Source organism: Lissotriton helveticus, chromosome 1_1, assembly GCF_964261635.1.
Source record: "Lissotriton helveticus chromosome 1_1, aLisHel1.1, whole genome shotgun sequence".
NCBI classification, from domain to species: domain Eukaryota; kingdom Metazoa; phylum Chordata; class Amphibia; order Caudata; family Salamandridae; genus Lissotriton; species Lissotriton helveticus.
Window position 1 is genome coordinate 1741124153 of NC_136057.1, and position 25265 is coordinate 1741149417.

General features: G+C 46.0%; 1 protein-coding gene across 1 annotated transcript; it reads left to right on the forward strand.

Annotated features, from left to right (window-relative positions):
- Positions 1-916: 916 nt before the first annotated feature.
- JUNB (JunB proto-oncogene, AP-1 transcription factor subunit) lies at positions 917-3688 on the forward strand. The gene has a single exon (XM_078689230.1). The coding sequence runs from the start codon at positions 1370-1372 to the stop codon at positions 2273-2275; it is 906 nt and encodes a 301-aa protein (XP_078545356.1). The 5' UTR covers positions 917-1369; the 3' UTR covers positions 2276-3688.
- Positions 3689-25265: the final 21577 nt, after the last annotated feature.

Consider the following 25265-nt stretch of genomic DNA (forward strand, 5'->3'; position numbering starts at 1 on the left):
ATGTGTGTTGCTGATTGTGTTTCAACTGATTGTGTTTCCGTTTCAAGATGTGTTGCTGTTCAGCAAACCTTAATTTTCATATATGGTGTTTCTGTGCTAAATTACACTGCCTCGTTCCTCATGCTTGCTGTGTTGCTCTGCAATAAGCTAGCTTTGATATGTTTCTATGTCTGTGTGTGGCATTGGATGCTGTACATAATTGGATATATTATTTTTGTTTGCATGAATATGTGTGGCTGTGCCACCAGCTATTCCATTCTGTGGTTTGCTTGTGCGGCTGGGTGTTCTACACTGTCTCTTTCGTTTGATGTTTCCGTGTGAAGAGGTGGTAGTGCGCAATAACACGACACTGTGGTGTTTTGTGTGTGTACGTCTTTGGGGGTTACGTGGGTACCTGTATATTTCCTTTGTGTGTCGAAGACGTGTTGTAAAATAAACTAGCCTGCGTGTTGCAAAGTTCTGCACACTATATTAGTCATTAGCCTCTTTTCCGAGTTGTACGTTGTTGTACCGTACAGCAGCCATGTCCTCTGGTGTTTCCATGTATGTGGATGCTATCCTCGTGTGTGAAGTAGGGTTGGTGCGGAAGCTGAAGTCCTTGCTCTCCTCACAGCCCCCTCTCCTGCTCCTCCACTTTTCCCCACCCTTCACCCCAGGCCATGTTTACCAGGAGTGCACGCGCTTCCCGGCACCGACGTCACAACCCCCACGCCTCTACACCCCCCTCCCTCCTACCTCCGTAGCTCTAATTGGTCGCGCGTTGACACTGCGCGCGCCGGGAGAGGAACACCGCGAACCAATGAGAGGCAGGGGCGCGCGCTTCCGCCGACTGCTGTGAAGGACAGGCACAGTGGAGGGGCGCGGCCTGTGAAGATCTGGCCTATATAAAGCAGGCTGTGGTTGTTTGTAAGAATATTTAAAGCTGCTGCTAAAGCGAGCTGCCGATCCTGCTGCTATTCGGCCAACTCTCGCAGGAATCAACTGCTGCTCAACCTTCAGGATCCTCAAACTGCATCCTTTGGTGTTCCTTGTCTGCATTTTCAAGTCTCCGTCCTCCAACTTCAGGGACACCAACACGATAACATCGGAGACCATCCTGGAGCCTCAATCCTGAGAAGTGCCCTGTCTGATTCACCAGGAATCTCCTGCTTTCATCACCAGATGTTTTCTTCTTGCTTCGCCAAAGGTCTACAGCTTGCATTCACTGGGCACTGCTGACTGTATTGGCCGAGTATCCACGCCACTTAAGTACCTCTGGGCACTGCTGACTGTATCGGCCCTGTATCCACGCCACTAAAGAACCTCTTGTGATTGACAGTCCGGCACAATTCTGTCCATCCTCAAGTGTCCTAGTCAACCAGGCCTCTCTATGTGCACCAAGATGGAGCAGCCTTTCTACCATGATGACTCTTTTTTGCCTGGCTATGGGCGCAGCTCAGAACCAGTCCCCTCAGACCTCAAGCTTCTGAAGGCTAGTTTGGGCCTCAACCTGTCTGACCCTTACCGGGGAAGTGTGCTGAAGGGCCACCGGGGTGGTGAAGAAGGCGTGGGCTACTTCGGCTCAGATGGTGGTGCTGCAGCCTCGCTGAAGCTGGCATCACCTGAACTGGAGCGTCTCATCATACAGAACAGCAACGGTGGGGTCATCACCAGCCCAGGACCTGGTCAGTACTTCTACACTCGGGGTGTGACTGAGGAGCAGGAGGGCTTTGCGGATGGCTTTGTCAAGGCCCTGGATGATCTGCACAAGATGAACCACATGACTGCCCCACCCAATGTCTCAATTGGTGGGAGCCACTACAATCTACCACAGCAGCAGGAATCACCAGTCTATGCCAACTTGGGCAGTTTCCACACTCCTGCTCCAGGCGCAACAAGTTACCCCACGGCCACCATCAGCTACTTGCCACAGCCGCACTATGCCACCTCTACCTTCAAGGAAGAGCCACAGACTGTGCCTGACAGCCTACGTATCCACGACTGCTCCAGCAGTAGCCCACCTGTTTCACCGATCAACCTAGAGGACCAGGAGCGCATCAAGGTGGAGCGCAAGAGGCTGCGCAACAGGCTGGCAGCCACCAAGTGCCGCAAACGCAAACTGGAGCGCATTGCCCGTCTTGAAGACAAGGTGCGGGCACTGAAGAATGAGAACAGTGGCCTACAGAGTGCTGCTGGCCTGCTGCGTGAACAGGTGGGGCAGCTCAAGCACAAGGTCCTTAGCCACGTGCAGAGTGGCTGCCAGTTACTGCTTTCTGCGAAGATGCAGCCCTTTTAAAAAAGCCCTATTGAAGGGGAAGTGAAACAGTGCCCTCGTTGGGGATGAGGAGCAAGAGACCGAGACATCACTCTCTGTTGGTGCAGGGGCAGAAGAAACGCGGTGTCTCTTCAACCCCTGAAAGACTGAGCACTTGGTTCAAGGGGATGACAGGACTCTGACAACGTATGTCCTTTCTCCTTCGCAACAAAGACCGGCAAGCCCAGCATTATTGAAACTGTGAGGCACAAATCCTGCTGCAACCACCTATTTCTGTTGCACCAACAAGGCTGGCCCTTGTTCCTATAGTGGAAGAACTTTAACCCAGAGGAAGTTGTCACCCATATCCTCACCTTAGCTGAAATCAAGACTATGAGCTAAATAGACACTGAGATGACCGTGCTCATAACAGGTGGGCAGGAAATGTTACTGCATCCACAGGTCTTGGCTACGCCACTTGCGCACCAGAGTCAAGCAGGGCGTCTCCTCTCTTCGGTAGTGACCAAGACTGTACAAGAACAATTGTCAGAAAAGTGACTGAGACTTTTATTCCAATGGTACGATTTCCACTACCACCACCATCTACAGATGCAATGACTGGGCAAATTCCCCCACTCCTTTGCTACAAACAACTTAGTACATAGGGGGGGGGGGTCCCACACAGCCTCAGACCTCATCAGTGATGGGTTCAGTGCCTCAGCACCCTATGAAGACAGAAAGGAGTATGGTAACCCTGTCACTAGTGGGAGTCATTACCCGGGAAGCTGCGACTCTCCCTTGTATCCATGGAACTGAGTACAGAAAAGTACAGTCTTATTTCTTGCGTTATCATAGAATGGACACTGAGAAAATCATAAGGGACTTGAACCTTATTCTGTGTGATGTATTGGTCCGAGCTGGGCTGTATTGACCGGTTCAGCCCCTTAGGGGGAAGAGGAATCCCCCATGGAAGGGGACCGAGCCTACGTTCTTGAAAAGTTTACAGAAAGGAGCCATCCACGCTCCTTGGTATGTGTGTCTATGTTTGTACGGATGTTGTGTCCTCTGCTGGCACCAGAAGACCTTCATGTTGATTATTTTATTAAATGTATATTTCAAAGAGTTATATTTAAGGGAAATGTGTATTTGCTGGAAGATGCACTTCCTGGTACTTTTGTTCTGTTTGCGAGATGGGAATAAGGCATAAAGTGTAAAAATATGAAATGATTTCAAAGGGACCATTTTTGTTAAAAAATAAAAAAGCACTGAATGTAACAAAAGTTATTTTCGAGGCCCTTGGCTTTGAACAACGAGCAAGCACGATGAAACGTTATGTCTCCCTTCTAGCCAACAGACGTGGGGATTGTGTATATTTTTGACTTTGAACTGCTGTTTTTTTAAGTTGTCTGACTTATGATAAATTGAATATTTAAGTAAAACCTGATGTTTGATATATTCTCGACTCTGCGTTTTATTCTTGTAATGTCCGTGAAAGGGGATGGGTTGGCTTTACAGTGCTGCAGTTGAATGAGAAACGCTGCTTGTGACGTCTTGTGATCCATTAAAGTTTAATTGTTTTTTTTTTAATGGGGGTCAGGGGGCGGGAGTATTCCAATGCCTGACGCTCGGTGGCAGGCACTGCATCAAGTGAGATCTACTAAGCGCGTCCTTGTATTATATAAAGCGTATTCCAATGTAAAGGGTGAAGTAAATACAATACAGCAGTCTTGCTAGTGATGACCTCAATACAGCGGTATGGGCGCTAGTTAAGGAGTGAGGCGTAAACGTATTCAACAAGAGAGTGAGCGCTTCACATATGTGGGGGGGGGGGGGGGCGATGGGGATGGAGACCAGTAAACGGGTTTGAGGTCGACGCAGACGACAAGTGTTCAGTATAGGGTATGATAATAATGAATCAAGAGACCAAGGTTAATATATGGAGACCGAGGCCGCTGTAGGGCGACAGGCAGTAAGTGGGGTCGACGGAGTGGGCAAAAAAATACTATAGTTTACATACCAATAAAGGAACTGGAAAATAGAATCCAGGGCGGGAAGGGGGTCGTTTAAAAATGGATGTACGAAAGTAAATGGAAAATTGAATACAACATGAATTAGGGGGAACCCAGAGGAGAAGGCTGCGGGCTGTGGGTTATAAATAGAAAATAACGATATTACAGTTGGAAGGGACTTAAATGGGGGGTGAGGGGGGGGGTAGATTTAAAAGGGACAGAAAAAGCGTATACTGCACATCTGAGTCTTTAAGAACCTCTAAAAGCCTGTCAGCGCGCCTTGACGTCAACCTGCGTGCGTACGTCAACAGGGGATTGGACGGCGTCCTCATAAGGTCCTGGGCGCGCCAGCGTTCTCCTGCTTCTTTCGTGCACTTGAACGTCAGCGCAGGAAGAGGTGTGGCCTGTCGGGAACCTGCTGCAGGCTCAAGCCGTGGGCTGGTTTATCGGAGGGTCTTTCCCGGATGACGCAGAAGCGCGCGCGCGCTCCCGAGCGGGAAGCTGTCCATATATGGTCCTTTCCTGAAGGTGTGACGCGAAGCATCTTCCGGGAATCCCCGCCCACGTTGCTCGCAAGGAGTGGTATGGGATGGACTAGTTATTTATCTTGAAGGAAAGGAACGCCACCCAGACCGGAAGTAATGTGAAGAGAGACATGAATGCGAGACTAAAGAAAGGAAACATAAGGTTAGATAAGAAAAGAAACCCACCAAAGATAGGGTCAGCAGACGCACCGATGTATTTAATCTCGAGAGACATGGACGCATGTTTGTTCATTATTATAGAAGCAGCTGTTGGAGACACAGGGCAAAGACTTACAAGCAGATTGCGTCAGTTTTGTAGACATGTATCGAACATGATATACCCTTCAGAAATACAGGATCTCTTATAGGGGTACTTTGAAAGATAAGCTGTCATTCCTTATGTGCTTCCGTCGCCATCCTTCAGAGCACCCTTGTTTCCTAGTCCTCGATACCATGCGTGTCTCGATTCGGTGTTACGCTCCCTTAACATGACATGTGTTTGTGTCTCAATATTAACACGGTCCCTTAAGGGGGGTTGCAAATTGCCATTTCGGAGGGAATTAGGGTCCACACTTTAGGGCAGGGTTGTGTGCATGTGGCAGTACCAGGCACCCATGTTTCGGATTTCTCTTGTACATTATTAGTTGACTTCCACTGAATGATCTGGCGTGCACCTCTCAACATCCAAAACGAGGTTCTGCAGTGGCAGGACAGAATGCTTACAGTGGCCCATATTGATCTTCATATTGAAATAGAGCCCAATATACGGATTCAGATGATTGAGTTAGGCCTAGTGATAATTACCACGTGCCAGGGTAAACAGCACATGACTTTAGAGAATCGTCTGATCACAAGCTAAAAAAACACGTTATATTAAGCACATGCTAAGTACCTCACGTCTGTGGTCTACAGACACTTTTCAATGTGTGCTATTTTCCACATATAAAAATGAACGTGGAAAATCACACTTGTTTACAAGTATGGAAGGTTAAACCACAATGAGTATTATGGGGCGGCAGAGGGGAATGCGGAAGAACATTCCTTCTGTATTAGAAGTCCGTAGGTGAAAGATCAGATCCAGTAGTTCTGGGCAAGGAAGTGTCACTCTGCTCCATCCTGGCCCCTTGAAATGCATTTGCGTTCCACACCTTCCCGTGCTCTGGCAGAGTGCGCTTCAGGCCTCACTTCCGCTTTTCGGCATATTTGTAGTCTGCAAAAATGCGAGCTTCTTCCTGACAGTGATGGTCTAACTAGAATGCTGGCCAATTCGTCTCCAACTGTGGGGTATTCGTGGGCTGCCTTATCCTGGACCCACACATCGTGGCTATTCCCCACCTACCAATCCTTCTCATGGTGTGAGTTCTTACTGTGGTTAATGCCTTCATTACTTTATCTACCTCTGTTAGGTACTCACTATCATGTTCCCTTATTCATGACTTTAGTTATGGCACCCGTGAATATCCTTTTGTTTACCTGTGGGATTTAGCCCCAAATGTCCAGTAACTCATAGACTGCTTGTCTATGAACTCACTTGGAGTCACCAGTAGGTATTCTCTGACAATCCCCAGGTTTCTGGCCTTACATATACACTTATGTTTTCTATTTTGCAGGTCCCCCAGGCTATCCTTTAGTCTGGATGAGACCCTTGTACCTCTTAATGGGTCTAAACGTTGTCAAAACTTTTTGCAAACATACCTTCTGGTATATCATAACAGTGTGCGTTTAGGCAACTAAGTGCCTGATCTAATAGGAGTTTTCTGTCTGGTTGTTTGCATAACCATATACCTACAATTTTTCACCACTTGATTCACTTTGTTTGATTGTGGTTGTTGCTCAAATGTAGGACCCTTTGCACATACATTGATTTCATAATGCAGATTATGATGTATTCCTACACTGGAAACCTGATATCCGAATTGTCATTACACTACACTACGATGACTGCAGTAACGTTTACTGTGTATCCAATCATTTTCTCTAGAATGAGTTCTGTGTGAGCCATTGTTGTTTGTCCATGTAGTCCCAGGTTCAAATGGACATTTGGGATGCTCTTGTTTCTTTGAACCCTCTGCTAGTGGGAGCAGGAGCATGGTGGGTCTGTCACTATTCATGGGATGCATTAGCTTATTTGGATCCATCGATTCTGGAACTTTGCTCTGGAAGCCAAAAGGTGGTACTATATGTATTTCAATCTTTAATTTAGATTTATGATGTATATTCACAATCTGTTAACCAATAATTTTCTTGGAATGTGCTGATAATGCCCCGATTTGTGTGAATATATTCAACTGAATGCAAATTCCACACAACTGTAACTTGACACATTTCTAAAAATATTCAAATTAATACTAACCGGAATTGCACAGAAATCGGCAATTTAAGCTCCGAGACGTCTTTTACTATTTACTGCTTTCAAGATCACAGGAACAACTTCATTTAGAATTTAAAGGGTCTTACGTCAGCAAGCTGAAATATGGCATGGCGCACCACTTCTGTATTGGGATGAAAGCTTTTGTATATATCATTGCTAAACATAAACCAAACACTGTATCTGTGGTGGACAGAAGAAATGTAGATACTAGCACAGCAGCCAGTTTTAATAATGATCCACGTCGCATCATTTGCTACATTGTATAAGACCGGACTCCTGAAAATTTTAAAAGAAAAGGCACAGTTTCTCAATCGATGGCACTCATTTTAGCGACCTCAGCAGGATGAAAAGGTGAGCTGACAAAGTGGAATTCAAACCATCCACCCACCATTTGTTCAGACATATATGTATGCAATTGTGAGCCTGGTTATTGTTCATTTTCTTTCTTTGTTGGCAGTTTTTCCCGTACAGCAAATGACGGTAGGAATGCAGGAACGATGTTTGCACTGACAGTAAACTAGTAAAGCACCACATTATATGCCTGTTCCCTAAAAAAAAAAAAATGCATTCCTTTATTTTCATTGCAAGGACAACTGATCAAAGAAATAATTATCTTCATTTTTTTTAGCCCATTTTTAATGTCTTCAGTTTTTTGGCACCCAGCATGAATTGCTGAAGAAGAACCTGGCTAGTCTCCAGTCCCTGTGGTGGGTTTCCTCCTCCCCCCACCCCCAGTGACTGCCTTGCCCACGATCTCCCACTTGGACCCTAAATGCCGTAACTTGCTCCACTGTCTGTTTCCCTAGGATGGAAATGTCCAATAAATATTATATCCCTGTAATTTGGCTTTGGAGGAGAGTTTTGTATAAACAGTCAGCCCACCTACAGTAGAGCCTGTATGACTCTGCTCTGCATTCTCCAGGGTGTACACAACTGTGAGATGCTGAGACGCAGTGATGGGGAGGAGGCTAGAAGGGTAACATGAACATATGCAAAAGTGGAGGCTGGCGGCAGGGAGAGTAGACCAAAAATGCCTCTGAGACCTAGGCTCAGAGAGCTCAGGGGAACAATGTCTCTAGGGATGAGCAGATGGGTAAGAAAAGGCCTGGCTTTTGTAAAGTGTCCCACCAGGGAACAGAAAGGCATTCAAAAAAATAATAGAGAACATGAGAAGATTGGATGTTCGTTGGTGTGATTGGGAGAACCATGGCAGCAGGAGAGAAAGAAGTTTACTCATCCAAATTGGTCAGGAAATGTTATTTTATCCCTTGAGGCAACATGTAACTAATGGAGTGAGGGAGAATATTGGACAATCGCAGTATGTTCTGCAGTACAGGGGACCTTCCAGCATGTGATGGAGTGTCACTCTGCATACTGAGGTGCGGTTACAGTGCATTGGCAGACACACAAACATACACATGGATATTTAGTCACCATCTTTAGCTCTTCATGGCACCTAAATACCACTTTCAGAGACCCACCAGGGGTTATGTGTTCCAGGACCAGAAAAATAAAATGTAGGGAATAGTCCTTAATGTTCAGTTTAGTTGGGAATCACACCGCTGTGATTTCTTCAAGCTACTGGAGCTTCTTTTTAACAGGCCCTACATTTTAGGTCGAAGCCTTCCAGATGCTAAAGACATCGCAGGGACATCCAGAAAGCTGACCTAGGCATGCATTCCGACCATTGCTTACTTTTGGTCTTGTAGTTTGTAACTCTCTTGTATTGGCTTTCTATTTGCTGGTTTTATTTGCTTTAAGCTATCCTTCCGTTGCCAAAACTTTGTTCACTGTATTCTTAGACAAACTCGCTTTCTGTAAACAGACCTTTAAATCTTGTTTTTATCTTGTCACATTTGCTGTGTGCATTCCAAGATGGAGGTCAAATGTCAAGCTGTTATCTCAGGGAGCTTGGTGTTTACTTTTCTGTCTCTGACTTCAAAGTGAGAGAATCTATGTGACAATCCTACTGAGTATCCATGTAAGAATATGCGTAAGATTTAATTTTTCTAGCACACAACAAAAAAAAATGAACTGTGCTGGTGTTTTAGAATTAGTTCAAATGAGCAATTTTTCTTTTGTAATTCTGAAGTTTGACAGAAACAAAGATCTGAATACAATCAAAATACATTAACCCACTAGGCGAGGGCATTTGCACGCATTATCTTGAGTGTGTATTAAACCTGTATTTTGGTGCAAATGTAATGGCCTTTTCAATTGGAAATGTGTTGTCTGTAATGGCAGTGCGCTACCACACCATGCATACTCCACAGTTCACCGCTCCACTCCACCCTATGCCACGCCACTCCATTCTCGGTATTCCACTCCACTCTGACATGCCACTCCTCTCTACATCCATCCACTCTTACACTTTATGAGACGCCACACCGCTCAACTCTATGCCACTAACTCCGTGATACCCCACTCACTCTGTGCCACTCCACATCACTTACCCCCACTCTACCCCACTGCAATCGACTCCACTTCAATCCATCGCACTCCACGCCAATGTGCCCCAATCTACCCCACCCCACTCTGTTCCAATCAATGCCAGTCTACTCTAGTCCAAACTACCCCACCCCAATTTACCCACCCACTCCACCCCTCTCCAGTCTACCCTACCCCTCTCCAGTCTACACCACCCCACTCTAATCAACCCGACTCCACTCCATCTAACCCAATTAACCCCACTCCTATCTATCTCAAGCCAATCTACCCAACTTCACTCCATCTACCCTACCAAAATCCACCATTCTATCCCACTCCAATCTACCTCACTCTATCCTAATCTACATATGTCCACTCCAATCTATCCCACTCCCCAAATGTACCCCACTCTACTCTACCCCAATCCACCCCTTCTCTATTCCTTTCCAAACTACTATAATCCACCCAGTCTACCCCACTCCACTTCAATCTGCACGACTTCACTCCAGTCTAGCGCACTTCACTCCAATCTACCCCAATCCACCCCCCTCTTCTTCAGTCTACTGCACTACACTCTAGTCTACCCTAATATATCCCGCTCAACTCTATCGCAGACTACCCCTATCTACCCCCTTGCACACCAATCTACCCCAGTTTAATCGACCTCACTCCAATCTACCTCGTAATCTATCCAACTTCCCAACTCCAATCTACCCCACTCCACTCTGCGCCAATCTGCCTCACTTTGCATTACCCCAATTACCCCATTCCACTTGATCCGAAAAGCTGACCTAGGAATGTACTCTGCCCATTGCTTTCTATTTGCTGGCTATGTTTGTTTTAGCCCTTCCAGCTAGTGTTTGTCCCTCCAGTGGATCATTGCTTATTTACACCTCTGAATGGGTGCTTCTGTGCCTCCACCAGTATCTACTTTTCAGGAATTTTTTTTTTCTTTTTTGAGAAGTACTCTATGAGAGTGCATGTGTTTTTCATCCTTCATCTCATCTCTGTCAATCCTGCTTTTGCCCCCACTGCTTTCTACTTACCTCTGTTTCCTATGATGTGTTGTTTTCCAGACGCTCTTCTCCCTTCACTTATCCTGCTTTTTCCTATGCCTGCGCTCCTGCTGTAGACATTGTTTGTGAACTGTGCATCACATAGTAGGCGTTGAGTTTGAAAATTGCAGCCAGTATTTAATTGTTATAGTCAAGGTTTGCTAGCGTTCCATGTTTCCCAAGGAAAATATCTTTTTTTATATGAAGTGTGATCACTTTCTAGTTCTATAATTAAAAAGAAAAATGGGTTCTAGGTTTGTTTTCAGGGCGACCACATGTGCCCTTATAAAAGTTATCAAGCATTGTTTTTCTCGAGTAGCAGTGGTAGAGTGTTCTGTTGGTTGGGGTTTCTACTTTTAAGGGTGCCAGGTTTCCAGGGGTTACTGTACATGAATACAAAATTTGCTAGCCTTGGCACCAAACATTTTCAATTCTATTAAGGACACGGAGGCGAGGATTAATGCTTCTCTTTCTTTTACTGTAAATTTTCATCAGCCAATGAAAACGTTTACTCACAAAATAAACTACTTTTCCCATGATGCTTATGCACTTCAACCACCAATCACAGTCTGTCCTTTGGTTTAAGATTACTCATTAACAGATCACAAGCCTCTTTCTTTGCCTTGAACGATCCTCGACCAATGATGATAACTCCTCAGCACCTACAGCCCTTCAGTGGTCCTCCTTGATGCCAGTAACAGTTGAAACTTGAAACAGAGCTTAAATTACCAAACTTGACCATCAACTTGAAACAGGATCATTCTCCTTTTTGTTCAGAACCTAGAATGAGAAGAAACCGGTAATATCTATGGAAAACACCCAACATATACGGATGGGTAAAACATAACAATAGTAATAATTACACAATGGGTGGGATAATCCTTGCCTCTGTGTCCTTAATAGAATTGAAAATTCTTGGTGCAAATGCTAGCAATTTTTTAATTCTTTTACAGAAACTGAGGCTCAGATTATTGCTAGTTTAACGCTTAGCAAAAACCTCAGAATTAATATCGCCCACAGGTTTATAATAAAACTGTTTAAAAGTAGATTCAGAAGACCAATCAGATGATTTCATTATATCCTGAATATTGGAACCCAACATATATGACTTGACGCCATTGCACCTCTAACAGAATGAGCACCAAACACTTGTGTATTAATACCAGATTCTGCCATGACATATCTTAGCCATCTAGCAATTGTGGCTGATGTGACCGGTTTAATAGGATTTTGCAAAGCAATCCATACTCTTAAACAACCTTCCGGTCTTACCAAACGGGTGCATTCTTCATACACCTTAAGATATTGAACAACACATAATTTCTCATTAGAAGGAAACGCGTTATGTTCAATACAATGTGAAAAAGTCTTAGTTCTTGCAGAAATAGTAAACAAAACTCCTTCCGTAGTAAATACTCAACCTGTCAAGACGAGAGCTCTCATATCGGAGGTGCGACAACAGTCAGATAAACACAAAAGCATAGCCATTTTGGCTGATTACTTTTTCCGAGACAACTGGGAATTATTTGGCCAATGTTCATACCAGGTTAGTACCTTAGATATGTCCCACAAAATGGAATATTTTACCTTAGGAGGGTTCGCCACTCGAATACACTGGAGTAGTTTGCAAACTATAGGGTGCCTTGCTACTGGTCTACTGTGAACTTGGGCATGCCCAGCAGAAACCGCTGATCTAAAGTTATTTACCGACCTGTAACTGAGACCCTCCGAGGCCTTATACAAAAGAAAATGTATCACCTGAGATAACTCCGCCTCCACGGGATCCACATGCTGTTCCAGGCACCAACCCATCCAGCATCACCATGTTGACTAGTATTGCTTCGTGGTAAATGGTGCCCAGGTTTGCTGAATATTACCTGAAGCCGATTTCGAAAGTCCTGGCAATGTCCACTGTTGCCAGAAAGCCTCTATGCCATCAGGGATAGCTGCCCCGATAATACCAATGGGTGCAATTCCCCCTGAGGGTCCTGGAGCATCGTCTGAGACCAAGAAAGAAGGAGAGGGCAATCGCACGCCAGTTCCATGAGCATCGGAAACCACGGCTGCATTTTCCATTGAGGGGTGACCAAGACTAGCTCCGCCGACTGGCGAGAGATCTGAGTCGCCACCCTGGGAATAAAAACAAACTGGGGAAATGCTTAATTCAGAGTCGCAGATCAATCCTGTGAAAATGTATCTGTGGCCCTTGCCAGAGTATCCGGTCTCCAGCCAAAGAATATTTCCAACTGGCGATTCTTCAATCTTAAGGCAAAACGGTCTATCATTACTTGGACTCCAAATTGAGTGAATCATCTGGAACAGTGACGGCTGGAGCTGCCAATTGCTGTAATCTTTCAGGTGACAGGAGTTCCAGCCTGCTACAGTGTTGGACTGACCCGAATGTACTCTGCTATCACTGAAATCTGGTGGATGAGACAATAGCGCCAAAAATCCTTGGCAATCTCCACCAACATGGGGGAATTCGTTCCCTCCCCCCCCCCCCCCCCCCCCCCCCCAGCTTGTTGATGTATTGTACTTCTGATATGTTGCCCATCCAAAGAAGGATGCATCAAGATACCGACTGGGGAGAAAGAGTTTGAATCTCAAATGACCCCGCTAAAAGCTCTAGGCAATTGATGTGAAGGGACAATTCCTGGAGAGACCACTTGGCTCCTGTGGATACTTCCCCACAATGAGCCCCCCAGCCCCAACGACTGGCATCGGACTCTATCACTATTTCTGGGAGAGAACCGAAGATAGCTATGCAGTTCCAGGCATCCACGTGGCCCACCAACCAGTGAAATACATCTCTGACCTGCTCTGTCAGGGGAACCTGATTCATGTATGACAAACCTTTCGGAAGATGGCGTATTTTCAAACATTGTAAGTCCCGGTAATTAGGTGAACCCGGAAAAATGGCCTGTATCAAGGATGCCAGGAGACCGACCGGGTGAGCAATAGTCCACAAGAATACTACCTGCTTGGATAGTGTCAACTTCAGTTCCTTCTTCAAGTGTGACAATTTGGCTTTTGGTAGGCTCAACTGCGCCGCCTTAGAGTCGATCACAAATCCCAGAAACTCGATCGACTGAGAGGGTAGGAGAACTGATTTGGGTTAGTTGATGACGAACCCCAATTCCAGCAAAAGAGCCATCATCATCTCTAGATGAAGAAAGGCCAGGAATAGAGATGGGTCCATGATAAGAATGTCGTCTAGATAAATTATCAAACGTGTTCCCTGTTCTCTGAGATGGGCAACTAACGGCTTCATCAGCTTGGTGAAACACAAGGAACTGAAGAAAGCCCGAAAGGAAGGACCAAATATTACAGCCACCTGCCCCTCCACCGGAATTGTAGGAAACGCTGGTGAGGAGGAAAGATTGGAATAGTTAAATATCTATCCATGAGGTCGAGACAGACCATCCAGTCTCCTTCCCGCAATAAGTCTGCCAACAGATGGATTCCCTCCATCTTGAAGTGATTGTATGTGACAAAATGGTTGAAATCCCTCAAATTCAAGACCAACCAGTGACCACCTCCCCTCTTCTGTACCAGGAAGACGTTGCTGCAGAAGCCCCTGGAGCTGTTGTCGGAATACGCCACTGCATTCTTCTGCAGCAAGTCTCCTATTTCTGTGTTTATAAAAAACGCAGTCTTGTTGGGAAAAATGCATCTGATGGGGGAGGAATTCCTGATATGGACTTTGATAGAATCAATGTGGAAACCTTGGACTGTTTATAGGGCCCACACATCCTGTGAAATGGACATCCATTTGTGTATAAAATAACGGATATGACCTCCCAGAGTAATGGAGGTGGTATCCAGATTCCTACCTGAAGTAATTTGTGGCTGGAAGCCCACTCTCTGATCGCCTCGATTGAACCTGCGGCGGAAGTCCCTGCCTGGTGGGGTAGAAGGTACCACCCTTGGTGGTGTCTTGCCAGTCACCTCTGCCACGACCATAGCCGCCACTTGGGGGTCCTTAATAGTAGTGCCGGCCTGGTGAGCGGCCCCTGCCTCGCCTGGCCCTGCCAAAAAGGCGAGCTTGAAAGACTCTTTTTATGTTGGTTTGGGACTTATCAAGAGATGTAAAGGTGCCAACGTATTTGGACACGTCCTCAACCGCATGCGTGCGGGCGGAATTCCGCTCGTACGCGGAGATTTTTAAAAGCGCATGTTATGTGACGAGCTGGGCTCGTCATCAGCGTAGCAGGAGGCTACCTCATGACGAGCCCAGCTCGTCGTCAGCGTGGAAGGGGTTAACGAACCTTTCCCCGATGAGGAGGCTGTCTGCTTAGGGGCCTGTTTCAGCGGAGGTGAGTTCCGTGAGGTTGGAGTGCGTTCTCATCAGCAAAGACTTGCACCTCTCGGTTGATAAAGCGAAATTGGCGTTCCCCAGGAAGCATATGGCATGTTGAGTCTAGCCTGCCAAAATATCAGGATTTACGGGCGAACCTGTGTCCTTAGCATTGAGAGCCATCTACAGAAACTTAGCGAGATGCCCAGACAGATCCAAACGTTTATCCTGGCACCCTCGCCATGCGCGGTCGATACCCTTCTTCGGGTCTTTGGCAATTTTTAAAAAAAAGTTAGCATATTAGGGTCAATGTCCGGAGTTTCAGCCACCTTCTCGGAAATGTCAGGTCAGGGGCATTCCGCCCGCAAGCGGCTGCAAACCTCCTTGTCAAAACTTTTACGCAGATTCTCATGAAGATAGTCTGCGACCTCATGGGCCAGAGCTCAGTCCGAAGATCGAAGGTGCACAATGTCCTGGGGGTTGAAATAAAATGGGGAAGATATTTTTGAAATATTGCTCGAGAGTCTGGCAACGGGCTACTTTTTGGATATCTTCTTAGGGGGAGAATTCTGAGCCGAAGAATCAGTGTTGGTATCAGTATCGGTGTCAGTGGGCACTTTGTGCTTTGATGGGACAAAGCTGAAGCTGAAGGGGCAAAATATTTGTGGTCTCCTGCAGGGGCTTGAGCTAAGTTATTCTAGGGCTTGTCCGTGAGAGCTGGTAGACAACTTGACCTTTGTTTTATCCCTTCCCCCTGAGGAGCCTGGTGAGGACCGTGGAGCTTCAGGAGGTGGGAACCCATGGCGATTGGTGAAGCTGTGTAGTAAGTGGTTTGAGAGCGGCCACCAATGCGTGGTTCACGGAATTGGGGACTGCTGTCTCAATGTTCCTGTTAACTGATTGTTGGACCGAGGCATTGAAGGCATCCACTAGCTTGTCTCTAAAAAAGGTCCCTGTTTCTCCTTTTAGTAGTCCTACTCATCCTCCTCAAAAGTAGCCCATTCCTCCATCGTGAGCTAATTTTTAATAGCAATATACTCCAGTAAGCCAAGTCTATTGCAAAGGAATCAGTCTGGGGAGCCAACACACTGTGCACACAGAATAGGTAAAATGTATCTCCTCAGCAAAGCTGTAGAAATATTACAGCCCAAAACGAAGGCGTCCAGAGCCAGTAATATTAAAGGGCCTGCACTCCGCCTAGGACCAACTCTAAGCTTGCAGCCAGAGTATGGCGTAACACCACTCTGCTGACTAAATGCAGAGTGGAGTTCTGCGTTGGAAGAATGCTGAATGAGGAGCTAAAAATGGAAATAGGACGTCACATAGCCCAAAAGGAGCCCACATATAGCCCGATTGGGCCACACAAGTCCGGCTCTATAGCGAAATATCAGCGGGCCCGACGAGGGAATGCTCAGCGGCGGTATGAGGAGAGCGGCCGGTAACAGCCTCTGGACTCCGCGCATGTGTCGGACAACCAAATAAAGAAGTGCTCTGCGCTTGACATACCCGACCGCTGACCCGCGCCGCACACGGCGCAGTCAGCGCTCGCTGAACAGTGTGGTGGAGCGCAGCACAAAGACAGCCAAACGGGAGAAAATGCTCAGAAAGCTCATACAAGAGTAATAAAACGAATTGATGGATCATGGCGCACGTGGAGCAATCAGCGATTACTATGCAGCAGTAATATATTACAAAAACAGTAAGAAAACCGTATTAGAGCACTTAACTTGGTTGTGAGCAGCACAGAAAGAGGCTCGTGATATGTTAAGTAGTGCTCTTATACCAAAGAACAGGCTGTGATTGGTGGTTGAAGTGCATAAGCATCATGAGAAATGTCTGCTGAAAATGTACGGAAAAAGAAATAGAAGCAATATTCCAGCCTCCAGTCCTGTAATTGAATTGTTAGTGTGACCCATCTGAGGAAGTTGAGCACAGTAAACTCTCTTCGAAAGTGTAGTTCGTATTATAACCCATATATTTGTAAAACACATGTGCACTCTCGGAGTCTATTGGGGCTGATAACAGTTTGCTGTTGCTTAAGTCAATGGTACTGATTTGTCGACCTTGGAAGGATGAATGGTAGTGTGGGCCTGCTGTGATTCGATCTGCGGCAGTGCAGGCAGACACAGATCCCTGATGTATGGAACTGGTGTTTATGTTGCGCTGAAAGGCTCTATCTTCAGCCATCCATCTTACACTGCTTCTATTAATAACTCAAACCTGCGAGGCAGAAACTGCAGTATTGTGAAAGAGAAAAACAACGTAATCGATTTCGAAAATAGCAATCAAAATCCTCCAAGTTCGCTGTAAAACAGAGGTCTTCAAACTTTTTAATGCCGCCCCCTCTTCCCCCCAGCCACGTGAAAAAAAAAAAATCAGCCCCCCCTCAGTATTTTTCACAAATATTCTGCTAAACTGTAAATGTTTAAATATGTCTAGACTTATTTTAACATTGCTGTTCAGTTTTGTTACTGTTTTAAAAATGCAGTCGAATACATGATTGGCAAACATATTAGTCTGTTGAGGCAGGCCTTACTAACGTGTTAAAGTATCCACAGTTTGGATATTAGAAATGGGAGGGGAGGTTCTGAAAAATATTTAGAGTCCGTTCCCTTTTGACACATATTCCCAGCTAGGCTATAAATGACAAAAACATATTAGTGATGACCCATTACAGAGTGGTGCATTTTTTTCCAGCTTAAAACAAAGCACTGTTATCAACATAATGGTCCTATAGGTCAGAGTCTGGCGCCTCCCCAGGTATCACCGCCGCCCCAGTTTGAAGACCCCTGCTGTAAAATATCCCCAATCCTAACCGGCAGCTCCCGTCCATGTTCAGCGCTCCGGTGCGTTCTACAAATAAATAAACATGCATACATGCTTGCACACATACATGAGGGTGGATACCGGAGAGCCACGCGGATCATTCCAGTGTTCATACATGCACATCCACGTCTCACATTAGTGAATGGAACACAGAAGGTTGCGTTGCGGTTAAGTTGGCTTTGAGTCACCAATGTTGACCGTGAATTTATAATTTCATTATTTTCATGTGTCAAAATAAGAACAAAGATATGCTGACATAGTCTGGTGCCAGTTTATACTGTGTCTGAGCACAGTAGGAAAGAGCAAACGCTGCAGACTATTGACATATCACTCTGATTTAAATGTTCAGTCAATATCCTGTTGTCCAAACTATGCCATGCTCTTGCCTTTTATGTTTTGCAATTGTCCTTGACGTACCGGTGCGGTGCGGTGCTAAGAATAGATATATTTTGTAACTTTATTTGAAGTTTTGTGTAAGTTAAAAATCAGGCGTTATGAAACAGCAAATCTGGCCCAGACATGACAATTCGAGTAAAGACAAGAATCATTACAATTGCATAACATACGGAGTGCTGATCCGACCAGATGTAAGAATGTTCATATAGCAAACGTCACAGTTAGCACTAAAAAAGGCAGAAGCATTTAGTACATGAGTGTCAGGGGTAACCATAAACAGTGTAATGTTATAGAACAGTGACCAGCATCTCTACGACAAGCATTTGCAAAGCAATAGGTCTCGCATTAATTAAGTTTGAGCTATTGGCATTGCTAAATATTGCAACACTAATTGCAACAAAAGTCTATAAATTGTAGGCCAAAAATATGTGTATTTATTTTTGTAGCAATGGTGGCATGCTGCGCTTTATATGACTATGTTTAAAAGTAAGTTTCGCGCTGCATCGCCAGGTGAGACCTAAAAAGAGCAGATTTAGTATAACATAATCCAACTCAGACCACCCACACAGCCAGCCAGTCTTACTTAGCATCTAGTCGGGCGTGACAATGAATGACACTCGTCTTCCAGCCTTACTCTGCTCCATCTGTGCCTCACCTGAATTCTGGGTGCGTGTCGGGTATACCTGATATGGGCTCCATATAGCTTTAGCCATTACAAGCAATGGGATAATCCAACAGTTTGAGGAATCGGGTACAATTCGATATGAGAAACAATGGTCCTTAAACCAATACTTTACCAAATAAAAGTCAATTATGTTATTAACACTTTTCAGAGCTAATCAACTATGCAGCTACTGGAGTTCAAACAATTCCTCTAGAGAAAAAAGGAAAGAATGTGCAACAGCCAAATATAGACGGAACATCATACATTTATTCCGTGACATGAAGGTTTTTTCAGTTTTTTAGCGATCTAAGAAACAATTTCAAAAGAAGGTTGCTCTAAACGAACGTGCAAAGGATAGAGTGCTCGAGGGTGGTGAGTGGGAGTAATCCCAAGTGTAGGATGGAAAAGAGAAAGAAATTGAAGTAGTGGGATCTGCACGTTCGTTTAGAGCATCCTTCTTTTGAAATTGTTTCTTAGATCGCTAAAAAACTGAAAAAAGCTTTGTTACAGAATAAATTTGATGTTCCGTCTATATTTGGCTGTTGCACATTCTTTCTTTTTTCTCTAGGGAAATGTTTGAACTACAGTAGCTGCATAATTGATTAGCTCTGAAAAGTGTTAACAACATAATTGACTTTTATTTGGTAAAGTATTGGTTTAAGGACCATTGTTTCCCATATATCTTTAGGGCGGATGCATGGTGGCATCCAGTCATGCTACGTGTCTGAGTGTCACAATATGTCATGCCAGTGAGCCATTCATTTACGGTAGGTAGAGGACCGTTCATTCAGTGCTTCTCTATCAGGCGACCAAGGGTGTATGAGGTATCCCCAACCCCGCTATCTCCCGCCACAACTCGAAACATATCCAACCAAAAGTGTTGCGCACATGGGCTGTACAACACTACCTGAACAAAACTGCCCCATTCATCCCGCAAAGCGAGTAGCGGGAATCTTGGCGCAGACCATAACGGTAGAGTTAGGTCCAGTGTAATACACTCGGTTGAGGTACTTGAAGTGCACCAAACAGAGGCGTCCAATCAGTGACATCGTGTGAACTACAGAACAACAGTCTTCCCCTTGAGTTAGGGTGACCAGATATTGGGAACAAAAAACCGGGACCTTTTAGGAAAATAGAAGAACTACAATTTTTCATCAATCGAATGGTGCAGAATGACCGGTCTCATCAACATAAGATCACAGAAAAGGCTTTAAGAAAATAAATAAAATGCAATTTCTACAACCAACATCATACATATTAATTAAACTGCTTACTTGCTTACTTATAATAGCTGCTCACTAGCACAGCTTTATAACACCCAAAAGAGTGCCTCTCAATGTTTTCAGGGACACCCTCTAAAAATCGGGACATGAGCCAAAATTACCGAAATCTGCCGGGACAGCCGGTGAAAAACCGGGACTGTCTGAGGAAATCCGGGACATCTGGTGACCCTACCTTGAGTGTCAGTGATGGTTATGCCCAGGTCCTCTTGCCAGTCGAAATGAGCCTTCACAGCAACAGGCTGTGGGCATGTAACGTCGCAACCACACGCATGGGAGAAATCACCTGCAGTGAGTATGTTAGGGCAGGCAATTCTAGGCGTTCTGAAAACGTACAGTCTAAAAGAATCCACATTGTGTAACGTGCTCTGTAGTAGCAGAACTGCACAAGTTTAGTAGGTGTGTTGCACTGAGCGCTGACCTGGGTCCAATCACGCAGTACTCCGGCTTCAAACAAGTCACCCATACGCGGATCCCCAGTCCGTGCAGGGCCTCCACAGAAGCCATCTCCTGTCCCATTAGGAACCAGACGCACTACTCCAACAGTAGTTGCGGCAAGTGAAGCATGGGCCTGGAATGTGCGACCATTGTTTTCCTCCACATCCATTGTGTAGTACCTATGGGCATGAAATAACGCACCAGTCTGCTGAACTGTAATTGGCGCAATGTTTAAGGGGATGCTGCATCCCTCTCCAGCCAGAGATGGAGCAGGTCTGCTGGGCCATGGTTCTAGTAATCTAGTTCAAAATCTGGGGCGTTCAGGCCCTAAACTGTGTAGGGCAAAGTGAGAGTATTCTGCCTCATGTGCGGCTGTTTACCTGCCCATGCTACTCTTGACAGCAGAGTGCACAACATTCAGAAGACCTCACCCAGAAGCAGTATGGGGATATTCTAAATCAGAAAAAGAAAACTAGGTACCACAAACATCTTGATGATGGCTATTCGGCTGGAGAGAGGGAGGGATAATCGGATCCAGCGATCCACAGCTTGAGTGAGGTGGTGCCGCCCTATTGTTGTCTTCGCGCATCATGACCACTTGTTCGGTATCAATTTGGATCCCCGGAAAGCGCACCGGTTCGGTCGACCAACTTAGTGGGAACTCCGTCTGTATCATTGTTGTGGCGACAGTGAGGGGAAATATAAGGGATTTGTCCGAATTAATGCGCAATCGGGAATGGCCACTGAAAAAACAACCTCCCAGAGAATTGGCGACAGATTGAGGTCCAGGTCCCGAATATACAGCAGCATGTCATCTGCATAGCCAGACAGTTTTAAGTTGTAATGCAGGATTCGAATGCCTTGGTGCGCATGATATTCCCTCAACGCGCAGACTAAGGGCTCCGCCACGAGTGCACAATTTAGCAGAGATAGCGGGCATCCCTGAAAAGTGCCCCTTGTAATAGTAATTGAGGACGTCTCTCAACTGTTGATTTGTAACCGTGCCATTGGATCTTTATAGAGGACCTATGCCAGTTTCAGGAAGGCACCACCTACACCCACACAGCAGAGCACTGCCAGCATAAACCCCCAGTCGACAGAGTTTAAGGCTTTTTCTGCATCTAAAAAGACTTCCACCCGCACACCTCTGCATCAATGCGGGACATAGTACCAAAAAGAGTGCGAAGGTTGTACGTGAGAGATAAGGTATAAATCTGGAATGTTCAGGTTCTACAATGTTGGAGAGTAGGGGGCGCAAGATGATTAGCTAAGATTTTCGCAAAAATCTTTGTGTCTGTGTTGAATAACAACAGTGGCCTATGAGAGGAACAATGCTTCACTGCTTTGCCTGGTTTGAGCAGGGTGACAAGTAAGGCCTCTCTCATGGGTGGAGGCATGCAGCCATCCTGCCCCATTTCCTCGAATAAATTAACCAAGTGGGGCTTGAGCCTATCTTGGTATGCCTTGTAAAAGGCGACTGTCAGTACCGGGGGCCTTCCCGCTTGGTATATCCTTTAGCACAGCGGTAATCTCAGTGGGTCAAAGGGGCACAATAAGCCTTTCTCTATGTGTGTAAGTCAACATTTTCATGGTAATGTTTGTCAAATAGTCAGTTGCGGCAATCATATGTGATTCGTGAGATGTATAGGTTGGTTGCATTGGCGAAACCGATCTGTCACCTGGTCGGTTCCATGGAGAGGCAAGCAGCCCTGCTCCTCAATACTGGTTAGCATTTCGCTATCTTTGTGGCTAGGTCGAACAAGCGATGCCAGTGTAGTGCCTGGCCACTCGCCCACTCCATAATGCCTGGTCGTCACATATTTACCTAAATGGGTGACCTCTTTATGTATTATTCTTCTAGCTTGGCCTGGATATCCCCCAGCAGCTTCCTTCTGCCGTCTCCCTGTGAGCGTGCTCTAGTTCAGGCAATTCCATCTCCACCCGCTGCAATCTACCTCGAATAGAGCGTGGAACACCTACATGCTTGGAAATGGAGAACCCAGCTGATATAATCCTTGAACCCCTCCCAAATAATAACACATTTATCCACAGATCCTAAGTTAATGCGAAAGTATTCATCAATTGCCTGGGCCAGTGCCTTGCAAACACTACTTCCCTCAGAGAATACTGCCAAAAAAGCGTCAAGGGAAAGCACGAAAACATGGATCTTCAAGTTCCAATACCAGCTGGACCGTAGAATGATCCGAATAAGTGCGAGGCAGGTAGCTACACTGCTGAATCCCAGATAAGAGGCTGCGTGAGGTAAGCCAGTAGTCGATTTGTGTGTGAACATCGTGTAATAAGTGCAATCCCTGCCATGTGGAGATTAGTGACATCAGATGTCAACCAGGCCAGCATGTTCAGCAATTTCTAATAGTGCTCGGGCTGTCGCTGGTGGGTGCCGAGGTAGGTCCCATGGCAGGCAACAGAACACAGTTAAAGTCACCTCCCCAAAGCTGCGAAAGATCGCCGTAGTGGGCTAACTTGGCTTGTAACGTGTGATAGAATTGCGGCTCGTCTGAGTTTGGGCCCTAAACCCCCACTAGCAGTAGAGACACGCGCTTGGTGTGACATCTCTCAGCCATGAAACGCCCACCCTATGTCATCCAATACATCCTAAACTTCAATATCTGAACTATGCTTGATCCAAATTAGAAGCCTGTGTGCATTGGACGTGAATCCAGCTGCAAAATTTGGTCATGCTGTAAATAGGCAACTACTTTCCAGAGTTTCCTGTTGTCATTCAAACCCCTGACATTCCATGTAAGGACATTCAACACTGTTTTTCATTCTTTTGTAGCGACATGGACCCCGCTTCGTTATACATTTCCACAACCCGTTCTGGATACACTGTTGATATTGAGTTGACAATACATCATTGTCGATATCAGCCTGTGCCATTCTATACTTTGGAAATGCCTGATCCCACTCCCTGCCCCCTACAGTTGGCATTGCAATTGAACACCCACCCCATACCCACCCTTCCCCTCGAGCAACAAAACCCAAACCAAATACTGTGGTGCATACCTGGAGACAAACGCTGCCCTCCTTTACTGCTGCAACCAGATGCCGCAGGAGGGCTGCATCAGGAATGTACGCGACGCTAAACACGAACAAACATGCAAGCATTCCCTCGCATGCTACACCCCTATGCTATGACACATACAAGCAACATATTTAGTAATAGGAATAGAGACAACTTTCAAATATTAAAATGCATGCAACGAGTTTTACGGGTCAACAATGCTGTTAGAATGGACAGCATGGTTCAATCAGTATAGGCCCTCCAAGTCTTGGGAGACCGCAAGTTCATCATCATCCTGTTGTGGTGATCACAGCTGTCCGCTTTCTGACTCATGTTACTTGAGGAATAGTTGCAATCGTTTAGGGTCACTGAAGATTTTAACCTTCCGGTCCACGGTGACCCGCAGTCTGGCAGGATAAAGCATGGCATAGTCAAGCTTTGGTTCCTGCAATTTCCGCTTAGCTGGCAGAAATTGCCTCTGCACCTCCTGCCCCTGTGTGGTGAATTTGGGGGAATGGAAAGTTCTGTGCCTTCGTGTCAGAGAGTCTGTAGCTCTTGGGAGTGGAAAAGCGCTGCATCGCTGTCACGGTAATTGAGTAATCTAGCAATGATCAGGCACAGCCTAGCCCCTGGTACAGGCCTCAGAGCTAGTGATGTGTGCGCATGCTCCACCACGAAGAGGTCTGAGAAGATCTCGCACCCTAACAGTTCAATCACCGCTCCACAAACGATTCGATGCTCCCAACATTTGTCGATTCTGTCAGGCCAACGATTCGAAGATTGTTCCGCACAGAGCGGGCTTCTAAGTCTTCCGTCTTGGCCTGCAGTGTCAATAGAGCTTTCTCCAGTTGTTTCTGATTTGCTGTAGTTGAGGCTTGCTCAGCCTCGGACACTCTGTGCTCCACCATATCCAAGCGCTCTGCATGCTAACCCATGCGCTCTGACATCCTATCCATTCAATATGACTGGGCATCTATTTTCCCATCGATCTTATTCAGGCTGTATTACATGGTTGTTAGGATTTGGCGCAATTCAGTACCCACTTCAGGCCCAGAGTTGTCCGCCCGCAGCTCAGGTCTGGTAGTCTTGCGCTGTTCGAACTGCAGCTTAGGCTGCGACTTGTCCATTTTACCGATAATGCTGCCAAACACGCAATCCTTGGAAGATATACACAGTGTGTTCTCTGACTCCTGGCAGCCAAGAGCAGGGGGCCTTAACACCACATACGATCACCCCACAGCTGATTCACAAGCAAGGTCGATGGGGGCCCAGACCGCAGTTTCCAGTTCAGTGACCAGGCTGCACTGGTTATTGAATGTTCACCAATAAGAGGGGTTGCAGAATGAAGGCAGTGAGATTAAGCCACAGGGTCTGGATAGCTGCAGATGGGCAGAGCAGTATAATGACAGTGGGTCAGTGGTAGCGAGTCCAGTCTTAGGGTAGAGCAAAGTTATACTGGCCACATAGCAGCTATTAGCTGATAGTTAGTATCCACCGGGCACACCAATGGGTCCAGAACTCCTTAGTGATAGGGACTGTTGAGGCTGCAACGCGATGACTGCCCCCAAGTCGGGCTCTACGCTGCCACAGAGGTCCAGGCCAGCCCATCCGCAGTTAATGAGCCAGAGGGACCGCAGGGCCAATTGCTCCTCACTGGTTCAGCGGACGCTTCATAGGTCATAAGCGAGCTGGCAGCCCTTAGGAAGGAATTCCAGGCCAA

Bases quoted from the DNA above. Each gene is read 5' to 3' on its own strand.
- JUNB (XM_078689230.1), top strand. From the start codon at position 1,370: ATGTGCACCAAGATGGAGCAGCCTTTCTACCATGATGACTCTTTTTTG.